The sequence below is a fragment of the Amblyomma americanum genome, chromosome 6 (genome assembly GCF_052857255.1).
Source record: "Amblyomma americanum isolate KBUSLIRL-KWMA chromosome 6, ASM5285725v1, whole genome shotgun sequence".
NCBI classification, from domain to species: Eukaryota; Metazoa; Arthropoda; class Arachnida; order Ixodida; family Ixodidae; genus Amblyomma; species Amblyomma americanum.
In genome coordinates, this window is record NC_135502.1 from 80,270,003 (window position 1) to 80,288,830 (window position 18,828).

The 18,828-nt window shown below is 46.0% G+C and overlaps 1 protein-coding gene across 1 annotated transcript in view; it reads right to left on the reverse strand.

The window, feature by feature from the left end:
- The window catches only part of LOC144095339 (membrane metallo-endopeptidase-like 1), a 37,473-nt gene extending 22,317 nt beyond the window's left edge, over nt 1–15,156 (reverse strand). Inside the window, exons 1-4 of the mRNA XM_077629104.1 lie at nt 14,810–15,156; nt 6,781–6,942; nt 3,772–3,909; nt 1,138–1,314 (exon numbers count right to left, since the gene is read on the reverse strand). Coding sequence (XP_077485230.1) covers nt 1,138–1,314; nt 3,772–3,909; nt 6,781–6,942; nt 14,810–15,004 — 672 coding nt within the window. The 5' untranslated portion in view covers nt 15,005–15,156. The remainder of the gene's footprint in view (nt 1–1,137; nt 1,315–3,771; nt 3,910–6,780; nt 6,943–14,809) is intronic.
- Nucleotides 15,157–18,828: the final 3,672 nt, after the last annotated feature.

Consider the following 18,828-nt stretch of genomic DNA (forward strand, 5'->3'; position numbering starts at 1 on the left):
GCCTCTAAAAAACATGTTTTAAAATACCGCGCGCCGGCGTGACCGAAAGGTTAGCGAGTCTGCCTTCGCGGAACTGCGAATGCGTCGATAACAAGCGCATGCGCAGATCCGCGACGGCGCTCGTGGTAACTTCCGCGGTCGCGCTGCGTGCGCTATGCTAAAACGATTCTAAGCGTGCAGTGGTCTTCTTTGGTCGCTTTTTGTTCGGGGATAAAAAAAACTTTTTTAAAAGAAAGCTATACATCCAGCATGTATTTCTACCTGAAAGAAATGCTTTGGTTATACGGCGGTACGCTTATAGCCGGGATTTTAGCAGCCACCCCACATATGTTATAAGAGGTGTTATACTGGATATGAGGGTGAAGAGCTGCGCTCCCAGCAGTGTGTATTGAGATGCGACATAGTGGATCCAAGAAGCGATTGCCTCAATTCTTAACCGTGAAATTTACGTGCCATTAGGCCTCCACATGTGTTCTAGTCCTACGGAGAACACCTCTTTTCAGCGAACCGTCGGGACTACAGGTGGAATAATCAACTGAGTGAAAATAAGTTTTCCTCTGCTTGTTTCGGGAACAGAAATGCTTTGCATGAGTTCTTTATTCGAAGGCTGAAGCTACTTCTCTTACTCAAAAATAGCAAATTTTCCATGAGCCCTGATCCATTTATTAAACCCAGCGCAACGCGACTAACAAGAAATAATCACCTGGAATCACTAACACCGTACAACGCTAGGGTCGATGTTTTTAACTTGATGATAGTCATTCTTTCCGCGCACAATAACACAATGGAATGAACTCCCGCCTTATCTACTAAGCAACATCAGTGCCTTTGACAAAATTGCTTGTTGACAGTTGCTGAGTGCTTGTTTCTTGTTCTGTGCCATTATTTATTTTTGATCTGTGATGTTATTTGCTGTATTTATTTTATACCTCTTTTGCCCCTCCTGCCAGGACCCATTTGGGGTCTGCAGTATACTGTAAATAATAAATAAAAAATAATAATTGTGCAGTTCACCAACATTCTTCGCGCGCTCTGAGAAACCTTATAGGCATCTCCAAGAAACTACTTGCACCTATGATGATCATAAGTGCTTTATATGGGCTGATGTCTACAGTACGCTGCTACCATCACTCGTACCTTCACGGCTTTCTTAGGGTGCCAGGCAACGAGGAACACCTCAAACCGAACGATGGCTGGCAGGCCGTATTCGAAGGATAGCCGCACGATTATCTCCACAGTGTTAAAGCGTGGACTGGCTGACATATCAGACATGTCGAGACCGACCAAGGCGAGGAAGTTCTTGAGCGATGATATCTGCGAGATGCGACGTTGGGGCAGCTTTAATGTCCAGACACTGTCATAACTCTACGTTTATAATGTCATTTCAAAGTCCCAGCACACATCGGTGAACGGTAGCCGCCCGAGGCATCACGAACGAATATCTATGCAACAATTGCAGACTGTTACCAACAGCGCTTGTGTGGTTAATGCTAATATGTTTGGTTCTGGTTATAGCTGTAGTCATAATATGAAGTGTTCATCTTGCACAAGTGACTGCTCCATAAAGGAGCGCTATAAAATTACCGTGTTTACTCGCATAATTAACGCACGGTTCAGCGCGATTGTATTAGACGTCCCGTTCACGCGAAAAGCCGGCGTCCGTCAGTCCGAGTCAGGAAAAAGCAGGTGATGGGAAGGAGGCAACCTGCCCTCCGAGTTGTGGTCAATACGCCCTCCACGGCCTGTGGCACTGAAATCAATTCAAACGAAATCGGTGCAACTGCCACCTGCCCACCGTGGCACTTCGCATCAGCTCATTGGCCTAGAGATAGACACCCTGCCACAAAATTGAACCTTACAGGAGCTCGGGTCGAACTACCTGGGTCTCGCAAGCCCCACCGGTGCCCGTGTTTGAACTAGCCACCTGCCGGGGCAACGGCACATCGCTTAACCACTGCACCACATGCGCCAGCGGTAGTATGAGGTCTTCCCGCGAACTGCGAATCTATGAAAGAGAAGGAGCACTTGGGTGGAAATGATCTCAAATGCTCTCTCATTTGACTCGTGAGGACAAGTTAAGCGTCATCCAAATTTTTGCTCAGAACGAACTATCCTCAACGCTCATCAATACGTTTATCCTTAGTACACAACGAGTGACAAGTGCTAGTTAGCAAGATGATTAGCGCAGTGATGAGGACAAGCACGACTGCCACTTCCAATGGGCCCCTCTGTCCGTACCACTAATAGTCGCTGTAGCCTATGAATGCCTGGGCAGGTTCATGACTGATAAGTGTACTCTGCGTCATGGTCTAGATTAGGCTAAGGCTCCGGTTTGAATTAGGTGATAAAGCAGCCCTTCGAAAAACGGTGGAGGCAAGGGTGGCGTTGCCGTGAGGTGCCTGCAGTGTGGTAGCACCCGAGCCGTAATTTTGTAAATGTGTACGCAGGTGCGGGTCATTTTGTTGCAGAATGGTACATGAGGACGGGGCGACTAGGTGGACGACACCAACGACAACGCGAAAACAGAGGAATTACGCTGAAGGTGTCCCCAGTGTCTCGTGCCTCGTTAATATGCACGCTGGTTCCCGAGCGAAAACTGTCCACAAAGCGAATCGACCCTAATAACAAATCATAAATAACAACACTTTGCAAAATTAACTTCTGCTTTTGTGCATAGTGACAGTCAGTGAGATGGAAATTAGACAAATCTTTGGGAGTAGGAAGTGGATTATTCCGGTCACCAGTATTTTTCAAAATATTGCTGCGCATTTTGGAGCTCTTAATGGCGCACCACCTGCTTGACGGTGTCCGGTGGCGTGATGGCAAATCACTTCGTCTCTTCGCATCCCAAGAAGAGCTAACACATATCCGTACCTAATCGATGGCTGCTTTTGAAAGCGGGTTCACATTCTTCATACCAAATAATGAAATACAGCAAACCGCAAGGAACGTCAATTGGGTACCTTGGTAATGTAAACCATGAAAGCACAAAAAAAAGGACCGTTACTAAAGCGGGTGGTCTGATGTCAAACCGCAGGAAAGGAAACGTCTGGTTGGGGCAGTGGAGATTTGGTTCTCATCACTGTCCATATTGACGTGACAGAAATACGTGAGCCCCAATGGGCTCTTTGCATTTTCGTCCTGCGTAAATGAATTGAAAAAGTTTCGTTCCTAGAGAATTGTCCACGCTTTGGGTCGTCCGTACTAAAGAGGGTCGCATTAACTGAGCAGGAATGTAACGTGAGCAGCTGTCTGATGAAATGTTCTTTGTCGATGTCCCCTGCCCCGAATAGTGTGGAATATGAACTGAAGTTAACACCAGTGTGGAATAGCTATCCCGTCGCAGAGGTATTAACTCCGGTGTGCTAGAATAAATAAGCAAGTTTCAGGCCCAGAAACTTACACCTAGCCTCTGTGAGAGGCTGCAGTGCGGGACCTCTGTTTACGGCAACTTCACTGACAGAGCAGCCACGTCGTATGAAAGAGCATACTGCATCTTATTTATTCGTTAGCTTTCAAAATGACAAAAAATATTTCTTGAACAGGTGGTTGGCTTCCCAATCATCAACTTACACTGTTTGAAAGTGGCATATCTGCTCCACGACTAAATCTTTTCGGCTTTCCGCAATTAGTTCTCCGTACACAAGCATTGTAGCACTTCACCTCTATATAACTGCTGCTGCCGCGTAAAGTGTCCGACTCGCGCACTCTTGCTGAGCAGCATACCGCCATAGACGCATAGCCACCGCAGTATGCAATGACCGGACGCACCTCGGACCTGTTGGTGACGACCATGTTGACGCATGCGCGGTACAGGCCGGTCGCCTTCTGCAGGGCGTTCTGACGCGAGGGCGGAACTTCAATGGTGTAGAGCATGGCCTCGGTCACGTTGTGCATGTAGGCGGTGACCTGCAAGCGGGCCAAAGGGGACGTGTCAGTGTACTCTGCACAGATTTAGAAGCGCATCTAAAGAGGTCGAAAATCTTGGTCTGTTTCAATGTTCGGCACATTTATTTGAAAAGCGCGTCAGTCATGTTCATAACAAGAGCTGCCTCATAGCTGGAGGTCTCATCGAACCAATGAGGGAGATTGAAAAAAAAAAACACATCGAGAACAAGTGCATACCTGCGGGCTGCAGTGGTGAAAAACAAACAAAACAACTTAAAAGTCCCCGAGATAGTATAAGCCTGAAATGGAAGCCAACGTTTGCTACTAGAACACTTTTCAATGATGTGATTTCCTTCAGAAAAACATAGAATAAGCACGTCCTCTCCGAATAAACTACCAGATTTTCGGCAGGAACAAGACGCGTAGATCGCACTCAATGAGCCCAACTTTACAGCTCCGTAGAGACAAAGGAGCTATGAAAAATTAAGGCATGAGGCCCGGAGCGAAATACACGATGCGCCCTTGTTTTTTGCTGTACCACTTGTGCCCCTATAGCGCTTCATTACTGGAAGCGAATAAATATGACAAACGAAAAAAAAGGCTAGTTTCACCGAAAGGAACTATGTGGAAGAGATCCCCGTGTTCCGTTCTTGAAGCATTTTAGTGATATCTCCGCTTTCCTGAAAAAAAAGCCTAACTGAACAGTTTACAGATAATGGATTACACATCTGGAAGAGTGATTTAGTGAGCAGGGACAGTTTAACTGCTCGATCACGCAAGCCAACGCCGGTAGGCCAACCACGAAAATTTATGCGATTAGGTCAGCAAGTTTCCTTAACTCATAATATACATGATAGCAAAAAAAAAAAACAGGCACTACGAATAAAAGCACCTCCTCGCTTTTATAACAGTTTCGGTTTACAACCGTACTCCGCAGTATAGTTTAAATACATTCGCGGCAAGTGTACTCCATTTATTTTGAGTTTCTTTTAGTTGTGCCGAGTTCAAAATAACGACAACCTTTTAAAGGACAATTTAGAGGTTCTTCGAATTATTTGAGTTTATAGTCACATGAATTTTTTTTCGAATTTCCTCTCTCGGCCCCAACAAATCGTTTTTGAAAGTACCGATTGGAACCATTCTGAACCAGCCAAAATAGCAAATTGAACTCAAAACTCTGTCGCTGGCCACGGAATGTGGTTCGAGGGACAGAGTGATGGCGTTAGGAACACTACTAGAAAAAACGATCGCACGCGCGTTGAAATGGATGAAGTAGCGATTTAAAACGACGACTCCTTTCTTATAATGGCAGCGCTGATCTAATATAAGCCTCGAAAATATGTTAGTGAAGTGAGTAGCGGTATCAAATTGCGGGGAATGTCGCAGTGGCGTCGAAAATGCAGTGTTGTACTAGAAATAATCTGAACTGCAATGGAAATGAAAAACCTAAAAATAAATTATAGGAGCAATGAAATTTCGAGAGAGGAAAACGTAGAATACAGAATTAGTTTATTTAAATATTGGAACCCCGAAAAAACCCCGGAGCTATACCTTAATACTCCTTATGTAGACGATACCAATTCAGAAGGCATATTAAGAGGTGTTTTTGATCATAACTGTACAGACTTTTGGTTACTGTAAATCCTTCCATTCAGTTCACCGCAGCGCTCATGTGTCTGTTTTCTCGTCCTTCTGTCCGGGTCTAGCATGCGCTGTGGAAATACCAAGCAATGCGAATGGCGTTTGATTACTCGACCACAATGTAGTCCCAGCACAGACTTCGATATCCGTGATTAACGTGGCAAAAAGCTGCCAGCAGTTGTAAAAAAGCTTTTCAGGAGTGCAGCTTTGACGAATGAGCGCACAGTCATGCGTATTGCAGTTCTACCGATAGTAAAATCCGAGCTCACAGGAGGAGAATCAAGGCGCCGAAATATCCACTTCGAAATGCTCCTGCACGACATATCTCTGATATTCTGTTAAGGACACGTCTGCAAACCTACTCTCTGCCCGATATTTCATTCTGTCAAGAAAGGCAGGCATGCAAGCACATCAATATGTAGGGTGCTTCACCAAGGAATAAGTTTAAGCTTTAAAAATATTTTTCCTTAATCGAAATAATCTTTGATTTCGTGCAGTTTTCTTTATTATGACGGCCACTAGAAAGAAGCTAAAATCCATTTCTTGAGTTGAGATTTTATCCTCCAGACACTGCTATTTACGTCGGTCTGCGACTGGAGAGAGTGTCAGTCTAGTGGTAGGCGGCTTGCGAAGGGCTTCCGCCTGTTGGGAATGCAATCACAAGGTGAGTATTGTCGCTTTCACAGAAGATTGGTGACGTAGTTACATGTGCGGATCGTTGCGTGCGTGATGTCTGTGAAATCAGCCGGGTAGCAGACGCAAGGGGTGTGCGACTAACCTCTTCGTCACTCCGACAGGGCCCGCTAGTATTCCCGGCATGTGAAAGCACTCATTAGAAAACGCACAGCTGCATCAGCGACTGCACTCAATTATTTTGGCCTAGCCTCAAATCATATGAAACGGCCCTCATGCGCGCTAAATAGGAAGATGGTTAACTGAAGTCTAACAGATAGCCGTTAACTAGTACAGTTAGGCGCTTAATCTATTTTAGAGATTTGCAGCTCACCGTTAGTAATATTCATACAAGTTTCCAGCTTTTCTCGAACCTAATTATCATCAGACAGAAGAATAAATTCCAGGTCCTTTCACGCGCCAAAGCGAAAGCGCGGAGCCGAGGAGTACGCGGAGCCACGCCTACAGGTATGCATCATCCAGCTGGGTACGTGTCACATGCTCTCTTCACGCTGACGCTTCCTACCCGGTCTGGGTGCCACGGAATTCGTTACCGGCACGAGGACACAAAACACTTACAGTATAGAGGATGTTTATTTCGGGGCCCTTGAAGCTGGCGCATACGTAGGTGTAGAAGTCGTCACACGGCTTGACGCTCCGATCAAGCGTCGTCCTGAGGAGCTCCGCCGCCACACGACAGTCGCTGGAGGTGCACCCTTTAACAACGCCGGCGTCTGCGACCTGCGGTTAAAGATAAGAATTACTCAATGTGTTGCACAAAGTACCTTCATCATTTTAATCATCTAACTACGTCCACTGCATGACAAAGGCCTGCAAGGAGAGTTGTACGTAAATTGTCACAACTAAGTGATTACCTGTATTTTCTTGTAATTTTGTAATTAGACGATTATTTGTTTCGCATGGTAAAGTCCCGGGTAATTCAATAACTTTTTCCTGTAATTGATTACTGGCAACCAATTACTTTTTCTCCAGACCTCACGAAAAAAAAGGGGGGGTGTTTCCTATGTAGCAGAGAGACAACGGCCCGGCTGCAAAGAAGCATCACGCGCGATCATGTCAGGACCACAACCAGGTAATCAAAGTCTTCTGCGACAGTTCTCTTCCCAAAAAATATCACGTGACCGCTCTGCGAGAGCTCCCCGTCCTGTCATACGGCGCGGCAACTTACCTCCGAATACAACAAACTCGCAGGCTTACACACAAAGCACGGAGGGACAACGGAGTGCGCCACTTCATAAAGGATTTGGACAATATCGTCGTAGCAATGCGAAACTATAAGCCGGTGCGCAAGGTGTTTGTGTGTTATAATACTGCCCTTTTTTTTCCATTGAATACCCTGAGAGAGTGTTCAGTGTAGCGGCTGGTTTTTCAGCAGGAAATGTGAGAAGTTTAGCGACAACTTCGCGAAAGAACTCCGCTTAAAAAAATTAATTTCTGACGTAATATCAAGAAAGCCCTAGTAGTTCGTTTTAGTCCTAGGAAATCAGTGTTAATGCAAAAATATGTCCAAACATTACGCAATAGTAATTACTTACTTTTCTGTTATTGTTCAGTTACTTTTCGGGGGCTGAAATTAACCACTGTAATCAGTTAACTTTGAGACGGAGTAATTGTAATTGTAATAGGCTACTTACTTTTTGTAACGTGCATAACACTGTATCCAAGCAACCCTGCTCTGTACCGGATAAGGCCATCTTACCCCCGCAAACTACGTAATCTCATCATTCTACCTGATTCACTACCACCCCCTGCTACGCTTGCCTTTTCTTGGGACCGATTGCATCGCTCTAATGGACCAAGTTCTCTTCGTATTACATCCCCTGAAAAACTTCGCTTCGTAAGCTGCATTAAATGTGGTATACTACTGAATCGCGTTCTTTCCCTGCGCCAACAACAAAATGACTTGATATCTTATTTCTATCGAGATGATGTAGAGGTTGCACACGAGCGTATAATAGACATTCACTCTCATAACTCATTGCTGGTACAAAATTTGCGCGTCTAAGGAATGCCTAAAAAGGTCACAAAGCACAGAACAAGGGGCAGGAACGAAAAAGGAGAGGGTAACGTTGAAAATTCAGTAGAAAGTGGCGAGCACTTGTAAACAAGCATTAAATAATGATACGAGGAAAGGAGAGCCTGGTCATCTTGAAGAAAAACCTGATAACTTCTGGTTTACTCAGTCGAATATGATGAACTGAATTCTGGCACTCATTCACTGTTTCAGAACAAGAAAGCGGGTAACGAAAGGGCGGAAATTTCGGCGAATGCGACAGGGAATAAGATGAGGAGATCAACTTCATCTTAGCTATAAGGGAGTAATTAATCATTGGCACCTACTGAAGCGTAGCCTTACTGCTTATTTATTTATTTATAACCTCAAGGACCCCAGAAAGGAGCATTACATGAGGAATGGGATGTACAAAAATAAAACTGAAAAAACAAACAAGATCACACTATGCCCGAAGTCAACATAAAAGTACTAAATACAAATCTAACATGCGCAAACAGCTCACAAGATCAAAATTCAAAGCGCTGAACTGCTCCCATGATTGCAAAACAAAAAATCAAGAAGAAAAAGAAAGAGGCGCATAACGGTGGGTAATAACCGGATAATAGATTAGTAAACAATAAAAATTGCGTAGTGAAACAAAGTACAGTAGTTCAACGTTTGGGTAGAGAGGTACACGGAAACTTAAAGTACGTAAAAAAATTTCAGCATATCTTTGAACTTAACCAAATCATCTATGTCTACACCGGGATTGGGACAGCTGTTCGAATATTTTGCTGTTCGGATGAAGAAAGGCTGCGCAAATGTTTGTTTTTGGCAAGGGTATGACACTTGTTGACCTTTTTTGTGAAAAGCTTAAACGGCTTAAAACGGGGCAGGAGTGACGGGAGTGAATACGGGAGTCAATAGTGGAGTGAGCAGCAAATAGAAGTTAATAGCAAAATTGATGACACAGGGCTAAACTGGCTAATTTTCGGCAGTGCCTTAATAAGAGTAGGCTGTATCGGTTCTTTAGTTCGGTTACACTAGTATAGGTTGGATAATAGAAAAGGTTATCTTGGTGTTTACTCCAAACGGCGGCTGCATCTTCTAATTTAGGGCACACTAATGTCTAATGTGGTGTAGGCTAGTAATTTTACATGTGCTCGGGCAAACTTCATTGAGTGCCGAAGATAGCCCAGGGATCTACTTGATGCTGAAGTGATGTGGTTAATGTGCGCTAACCGCGTAAGATCGCTAAAACATTTGTATGTTTAATAGCCGGTAAGCAACAGCAATACAAAAAGTAGCTATGTGCGATTAGGTTGCAGCGTCTATAAAAATGCATCACCTTACACTTGGCAATGTTTAAAAACATTTCCCAATTTTTTACGCCAATTTTCTACTGGTAGTAAGTCGCGTTGTATGTTAAGACTGTCTTCAAGATTGTTATTTCAGCATAAATTACGCAGTCTGCAAAAAGCAGAATGTTATTGTTTATGCCAAGAGGAAGATCTTTAATGAAGATAAGGAAGGGAAGAGGGCAAGGAGCCGATCCCCGAGGGAACGCCAGCAAAACAGGGGTAGGGTTAGACGCTGTGTTATTATTTACTACATACTCCTCTCTCGGAGAGGAGATTTTCAATAAATGCAAAGACAAATGGTTAAATATTTAAAAGTGACAATTTGTGCATTTACTGGCCACAGGAAACTCTATGAAAACCTTACGGCTGGAAAAGAAAGCTATGCAGCTTCCACATAAACTTCGAAATTTAAAAAATCCTGCCTGGACTGGGGCTCGAATCTGGGACAACCGCCTAGTAGCCGTATGGCTGCGCTTGGGTGGATGCAACTGAGTAATTACTCCCTTGTTACAAAGCTATTCCTCCTTGAGGACTCCCCTAATCATTTGACCAACACTCTTCCCACTTCTAGTTGTTGATCAGTTCGCTCTAGCCCTACAATATGCAAGCCGTCCCCGTTTGCTCAGTTAGTAGAGCGACTGCTCAGCTGCTGCTGTGGTGGCCTCGGGTTCAACACGCGAACAGAACGAATTTGTCTAACTATGAAGTTTCTGTGGAAGCTGGATAGCTGTCATTTGTAACCATATGGCCGCGCTTGTGTTGCGGCGAGTGATCAATTTCTTCATTATTACAAATCAACTCCACTTTGGGGGACTCCCCTGAGCCCATCTTCTAATTAGGTGGCCGAGACTGGTGTAACAGCCCCGCCGCGGTGGCTCAGTGGTTAGGGCGCTCGACTACTGATCCGGAGTTCCTGGGTTCGAACCCGAGCGCGGCGGCTGCGTTTTTATGGAGGAAAAACGCTGAGGCGCCCGTGTGCTGTGCGATGTCAGTGCACGTTAAAGATCCCCAGGTGGTCGAAATTATTCCGGAGCCCTCCACTACGGCACCTCTTCTTCCTTTCTTCTTTCACTCCCTCCTTTATCCCTTCCCCTACGGCGCGGTTCAGGTGTCCAACGATATATGAGACAGATACTGCGCCATTTCCTTTCCCCCCCAAAACCAATTATTATTATGGTGTAACCGAAGGCGCTGGAAGACGAGTTCCTTCTACGATAACAAACTCGGCTGTGGTTAACGATTACGGAGATTACGCGTAGTTTTACATTAGGACCCAAAAAGGTCGACTAATGAGGGTAGCTGCTTTTGGATGAATTCCCACAACCCTTGCCCGTAACGTTCCGAGACTGAGTCCATTAAAAAAATGCGTTTAACATTGAAATCATTTGTGCAGCACCCTTTCGAAATAGTCTCCCTTGCAGTCTATACACAGCTTCCAACGCTCCTTGAGGTCTTGGAAACAGTTGGAAATCGCTTATTTTGGCAGGGCTGTCAGCTCCTTTGTCGTGGCGTCTTGAATGGCCTCCACGCTCACCATTCAGCGGCCTTTTAGGGCTCTCTTCACGCGACGAAACAGGAAAAAATTGCATGGGGAGAAGTCAGGCGAGTATGGCGGCGGATAAGGAAGTACAGTAATGTTGTGCTTGGCGAGAAATTTTGTTCCGCTCAGAGCAGTGTGCGGCCTTGCATTATCGTGGAGAAAGCTTCGTTAGAGAGTTATAGCATATCGTTACCGTGTTTACGTTACCGTTTACCGGGCCCGGCAAGCGACGTCTGCGCATGCGCCGCCACTTACCTGCCCGCAAACAATTTACGGAATCCCTTTCAGCGTTGCGGACAGTTAGCGTTCGCTTGTAAACAAACATGGCGGCGCCCTGCACGGCCGCTTCGGACAAAATACAGCACCGCCGCCGCGTTCTTCGGCGCCATTTTTCGCTATACATGAAGGCATTCGCTTTTAATTTGCAAACTCTCACTCATACGTTGAGGTTTGAGTAACAACTAGGCCATGTTTCTGAGATATTTTGCCGATTTTTGAGCAGTTAAGCCTGACTATATGTCCTGTACATAGCCAAATAGCAACGACTACACTGAAGCTCTTCAGTTTCGTGCCCGATTTAACATTTTTCTAAATTTTCATGATTTTTTTTCCTGGAAAAAAAAGACTGGTAATTCTCTTGGTATATTCATCAGTAATTTCGAAAAAATAAAAAAGTTTCTCCGGCCCGGTGGTGGTGCGCTTTAACTTACTGCCACTAGATGGCGCCAAAGTGTTCACATCCAAACACACAAAGAAGCGACGTTGCGGCACGGCGAACAGGTGCCGTAGTTGTGCTTTTTTTTACAGCGCTCGCAACGCAACGTGCGCTGTTTATGCAAGCTTACTGAGGTCTACGTAGTGAAATTGTCTACTGGCCAGGGTAGGCAAAGGTGTCTAGCTTCACGGGCACATTTGAAAAGCCGCTGAGTTAGCTGTTAGCTGAAGTGTAGTCTGTACGTCTTTATATGCAGAAAAAATGATTATTAAAGTGTAGCATTTCACTTCATAGAAATGATTGCAATGCATCCGTTTTTTTATCATTAAAAGCTGGGCATCTGCCATCATCATCACTCGTTTTAGCCCTACGGTAACTTGTTACAGGAGAGACTGTACGCTAAAACGTCTTCTGGCGTGCGCCGCGCTAACCGGAAAATCCGACGTCCGGTAACACGGTAAACGGTAACGTAAACACGGTAACGATATGCTATAACTCTCTATTGTCCGGATGACCATAAGTCAGGACAACGGCGTCGCAGTGCATAACGCATGTGTTGGAGCACGCGGAAATAAAATTGATTCACCGTCTGCCATAACTCGTGCTGTATGACACCTCTGGCATCGAAAAAATAATTGGCGGTTGTTTATCTTCGGTTAAACCTGGAGTGACGCGACAGCTACAGCTGGCCGAGTGGAACTTGGTCACGTGACCAACCACATGACGAACCACGTGATCAGCTACGGCACCGCGCCGCCAGCAGCTGCTCCGCACTATGTAGCCAACCACGTGACAGCGTGGCGGAGCAGCCACATTGCTACTGTAATGTAGCTATCGCTACAAAACTATAAGCATCGTCTTTGTTTTGTAGCGATAGCTACATTACGGTCGCATTTCTATCCTTCAACGTGGTTGGCCGCGTGGTGCGGAGCAGCTGCCGGCGGCGCGGCGCCGTGGCTGATCACGTGGTTCGTCACGTGGTTGGTCACGTGAACAAACACGTGCAGCGTAGCAGCTGCTGCTGCCAGTGGCGCGCCGGCTAAACCGAGTTGCCACAACTGTGCGCATGTGCAGTGTCAAGTGGGACGAAGATTAAGAAGGAACGCCCAGTGATACGGAGCGGCGGAAGACTGACTTTGCAATTCAACTGAGCAAGTTCCACTCGGCCAGCTGTAGCTATGGCGTCACTCCAGGTTTAACCAGAGCTAAACCATCGCCAATTTTTTTGTCTTCTATCGTCGCACGTTTCTCGACACCGGAGAGCTTGTGGACCGCTATTCGGCGCTCTGCCTCTTTGTTTGGGCATCGTTTTGCTGTGCAATGGTTGCTTTGCAATGCATGTTTTGCTTTTTTGTGTTACGCTATATTCTCGTTTTCTCTCTTGTTAGCCCTTAATTTCACGTGTCTTAAAATGTGCCCTAAACAATAGCTCCGCTTGATACAAATTCCTACGTTACTGTACGCAACATGTTTCGAAAATTTTTTCCCTCTTAGGATTATCCGTGATCATGTTTCCCGCGAACATTGCATATGGACGTCTGTTTTCTGTAGCAACAAGTTTCGCATCGACTCTTGCCTAGTTTTGCGCAAAATCCTTAAAGTTCTGGTCCTCAACCAGCGAGACTACTACCTAACCGAACTGGCCCTGCCATCTAGCGCGAAAAAAAAAAACACAATGAGCAGTCTGCCACTGGCTGTTGTGGGTTCTGTCCTTCATGGCAGATGGGGCTAACCCTAAACCAGGTGCGTAATCTCCACTGCCAGCGTGGCTGACAAGTCGCTGCGGGTTTGTGTCAGCAGAGCATAAATTATGCAAGTGTCCACGTGACGCCTATTACTATACGAGGCAGAAAAACATTTCGCGATAACTTCCAGCACAAAAACAATTCGGATACCGGGAGAAATTTTCTGATTCTGCCGATGTAAATTGCAAGATAACGTTTAGCCACCGCAAGCCTCTTCAAAACCAACATTTCCGATACCACAAGAGGAGGAATTCTTTTTTCTGAAGGGATAGAGTACACATCAGAGAAAGGGACACCTACGAGGCTCGAATATGCCCTTCAAGAGGTGATGTCCAAGTAAGCGATGATTCACATAGCGGCTAGCGCGACTGTTCTTGAACCCACACGGACAACGCTCAGAGAGGCTCCCCCTTTTTTGAAGTTTAAATTGCTCCCCATAAATATTGCTCGATATCGAGGGTTTCTTGGGAAACTATTTCGAATCGCGGAAGTCTACACGCAAGAATCAAACAGTGACTATATTCTTATTCAAAATCACCTTGGGACACATACTTTGACTGCGCCAATAAAATTTATATTCAGTAAAGATTGGTTGCCGTCACACGGCATCTTCATTCATGGGTTGAGAAGCGTTCAAGCTGCAGAGGGTGAGTCAGACCTAATGTTTATATGCTATAGTATAAAATAGCACGCTATATGATGAACAAGGTATATTGTGCTTTGTTCTCGTTTTCTTTATACTTAGCTTGGGGTTCGCCAACTTTTCACAGTAATGAAAACCCCTCGCACTTCTACATGAAATAATCCGCATCTTTCTTGCAACTTGTTACACGCAAGAACCGAGAAGAATTTATGTCGCACGGGGCCGAGTAAGTACTGGAACAGCAGAAGCACAAATTTGCGACAACGACGCAATGCAGAACAACCTACAGGACGAATCTGCTCCTTTTTCAGGGTGACGTATGATGAATGAGAGCCAGATGTGATCTTGGCACAGCCAGTTGGTCACCAGGGTTGTGAAATTTTCTCCCGCACACACGTAACTTCTCATTATTTTTCAATACGGTCTCACGCTGTTTCGCGTGGGGCCGTATTGAATCTGTCTCTGCTTAGACTTCACTATACTGAGAAGATCGAAACTATAGACTCAAATTGAATGTGCGCAAATAGTCTCTGACAAGTGGGAAATTCCCCTAAATTATACACAAAATTGAGAACTGCGGTGAATATTACCGTAGACCACAGGTAGTAGGTGACCACCCCGCCTGTTAGGGCCCCAGGCAGCAGACCCCATATCCAAGCCATGGCGAGCACATTGATTTCTAGAAGGTCCAATGCTGGCGGTTCAGGCATGGCATCCTGGACTTGGCCGCCAGCAGCATCACCAACTTCCACGCCATGGACCCCTGCCTGCGCCACTGCCTGCATTTGAACATAGTGGTAGTTCACCTTGTTCCTTTAAGTTTTAAGAATGAAGTGTTTCCAGCTCCAATTCTCGACCGATTCAAATGAACACCGTAAGAACCGGGCGCAGAGCCTGACACCGAACATGGCGAAAGTTTGCACGACAAAAGGATCGGCACGCCGCGAACGGAAATGTCGTGCCAGCCTACAAAGGTTCTTAAAAGGCGAGGGTATGACTACCTCCGGCGTGCAGTCCGTAGCATTGTGTGGGTTACCGGGATCCCTTGGCCACATAGTTCGGAGTCCGCGGCGCACAGAGCCGGGGAGAGAGGGGTATGGGAGGAGGGAGGGGGTCCGAGAAAGGCAACACGGCACACACCATGCGGGCGTCTAGTGCACTTGGCGGGTAGGACTTCACTGATGGGGACTAGAGGTAGTGATGACAAGAGGAGGATCACCACGACACTACAGAACACCGCCCAATAGGAAAACTGCACTGCCGTGGAGGGACATGGATAGTAGGTCAGCCCGCACAGCGACTGTCCGGTAATGGAATAGAAGTGGTCCACTGACAGCGCTTGGAACACTGTAGGGTTACTGCTGCGGCTATGACTTCACTCCTCTGGAATGCGCAGACCGGCGAGGCACGCGCGGCGGCGGCTCCGGCGCGCCAGCTGTGCGCCGTTTGACGTCACTGCTCCTCGCGCATGCGCAGCATAGCTCTCCAGGAGCCATGCGAAACTGCTCAGCCTCGGCCAGTGTAGCTCACGCTACAATAAAATAACTAAAATTAAGGACCCATCTTCACGTTCACTTTTGTACTATCGTTTAATGATTAATAGCTCGCGCGAGAATCGGTCTTCGAGTACTTACTAGGGCTGCGACATGCCAATCCAGAGTTGTACAAAGAGGTGTTATAAATGTATTTGATTGAACGAAGTGTAGGATAGAAACCAATGTTCACGTCTGAAAAGTTTGGTTCGCTAAAGCCATGGTTGCACACACAAGTCTCTACACACGCGCGGAAGCCAGAATGATGACTCAATGCAGTGACCCTGGACAGTTTACTGTAAACTTAGGCGCTCTGAATACAAGGCAAAGCTTACTTGCGCAGGCCCCTCTGCAGGCCTTGCTGTAGGAGGGCCGGGTTCTTGAGCCATGGAGGAATCCAAAGCCGCTGTGTTTCCTCAGGAGATACCGGATCAAGGCGACCGTCTTTCTCTTCTTCTTCTTCTCCTTAGTAAGCCGTCTTTCTTCTTCTCCTCAAGTAATATGGCACATACCCACGTGGGGGGATTGGCCAAGGTATAGAGTAGAATGCCAATGAAGCATTTGCGCGGGGAAGGAAACGTCAGAAGACTGAATCAAGACAAAAAAATTGGAAAAATAAAATGAATTCAAGAGGTATGAGTCATCCGGAATAGAATCAATCTAGCCTTTTTTGGGCATGCGAAAGAATTTTGTATATAGCTAACAAGATAATCGATTAGTTGCACTTATGTAATCGTGAAGGTAGCCGCATACACTGCTTAACGGGAATCCCTTGGCACTCGCACCGAACGATAGAAGAACTGTAAGAGACAGAGGCAGTCCTAGTCTCGAAAGAGGAACCTCCAGATATTGCTTTCTCTGAACCGCGAACCGCCGGCAAGAGAGGAGAAAATGATCGATTGATTCAGCTTGCCCACATGATACACAAAGGTTTGTCGCAGCGAACCCGCACCTGCATAAGTACAAGTTTAAGTGAGGGATTCTACATCGCAGGAGCGTCATGGACACTTCACAAAGCCTTGACTTACACCACCGGATATTCCATGGGTACTTTAGGTGTTGAAAGTCCACGGTATTCAGCAACGGATCACTCAAAGTGGCTGAAATATGTTGGAACCGCTGGAAACGTGAAGCTGCTAACAGAATGAGGTGAGGGACGGGATATATTACAGGTGCGCTGAGAGCTGACCTTGCCAATAAATCAGCCACCTCGTTAAAATAGACGCCTGAATGCCCAGGTACCCAGACCAAACGGATCTCGCGCACTGTGCTCGGAACAAAAAACCTAAGTGAACGAGTCAAGAAAGATTTTGCCGAATTTTGGAGAGAGACAATAACTGAAAGGCAATCTGTAAGAATAAGAACCCGTGCGACATGTCTGGGAATTTTGAGAAGAGCCAAACCAATGGCCAAAAACTCTGCGGAGAATATAGGAGTATAATCAGTGATACGAACGGAGTAGCTCCAAGCTAGATCCTGCGAATATATGCCAATCGCCGCCTTCTCACAGCTGCCGGAGGCATCAGTGGAGAGAACAGTATGATGTGGAAAATTCTGTAGGTGTTCAGAAAGAAGACCATTTAGGGTATGGGACGGGAAAATAAAGTCGTAATAGAAGACGGGATCAGCCTGCGTTTCAGCAACTCGTTGCAAGGAGATCAGATCAATCTGAAGCGGAGCTAACAGATTCTGCGTGAACCTAACTTGCGGAAGCTGATAACGTGGCCAGTGATTAGTCAAAAAAAGGTGTGGTTGGGATACAAAAATTGGAATACTAACGCCTGGGGCCGGGTCAAAAGACTTGAGGAAAGTCCGCACTGTTAGCAGTTGGAAGCGGGATTAGAGGTTGGGGATACGGGCTTCCAGATAAAGGACAGCGTTGGAAGCTGATTTTGGGAGCCCGAGGCATAGCCGTAGGGCACGCCTTTCCAGTAAGGCTAATGGCTGCAGCTTGTAGTTCGCGCTACCAGAGAACAAGGGGCAACCAAATTCCAGAATCGGTCTCATATAAGCCTTATAGAGCAACAGTAGCGTGTCACGACGCATGCCAAACTTTTTATTGCCAACTCAGGTCAAACGGCCCAGTGCACGGTCCCCTTTAATAACATTATTCTTAATATGGTGTCGCCAGTCCAAATTTTGGTCATAAGTAACACCTAGGTATTTAACCGACTCCACCTGCGGAATTGGAGTGGAGCGGTAGGCTAGCGAGATGTACATAGGAGCGTCGGGTGGAAATACCAGCACGCCGCATTTGCTGACATTAAGTGATAAATTGATTTGGTCCAACCAGACTTCAAGAGTATTCAGATATGCCTGCAAATACCCGTAGAGCACATGAATATACTTTGCTGATGCGAAAAAAGCTATATCATCTGCGTATACATAAACTGTAACGTTAGGATGAATGAATATGTCCCGAACTAGTATGTTGAAAAGCAGCGGAGAAAGAACAGAGCCATGCGGCACACCTCTTGATTGACCATAGGTATTAGAACAAAAAGATCCGTCTGTACAGAAGAAAAATCTATCTTTTAGAAATTCACAAATCCAGGCGTAGAGGTAATGCGGTGGTTGTAGTTGAGCAAGCTTGTTAATGAGGACTGTGTGCTCCACGCTGTCATAGGCCTTCGCAACGTCAAGCGTCACCAAGGCCGAAACTTCTCTCTGGCGCATTGAGAGTCGTATTCGGCTCTCGAGATCCACATGCGCAGACCACATGGAACAACCGCGACGAAAGCCAATCTGTGCGGGGCTGAGGCCGTTAATATGATGAACATGCTTTGTGAGGCGACTGTGTACTACTCTTTCTATTAGCTTTACTAAATTTGAGGTTCAAGCAATCGGCCGAATATTGTCTAATTGAAATCCATTGTCTGCATTTTATAAAAGTAAAATTATTTTCGCAATTTTCCAACTGTGAGGAATCCAAGAGGTTTCCAAGGACGCATTTACAATATCTAGAAGGTGAGATGGAAAGTCGTGCGCTAAAATCTTTAACATGCCCACAGTAATCCCGTCAGATCCCGGAGCAGCAGAGTGCATCGAGGAAACAATTTGCAGGAGCTCCGACACGT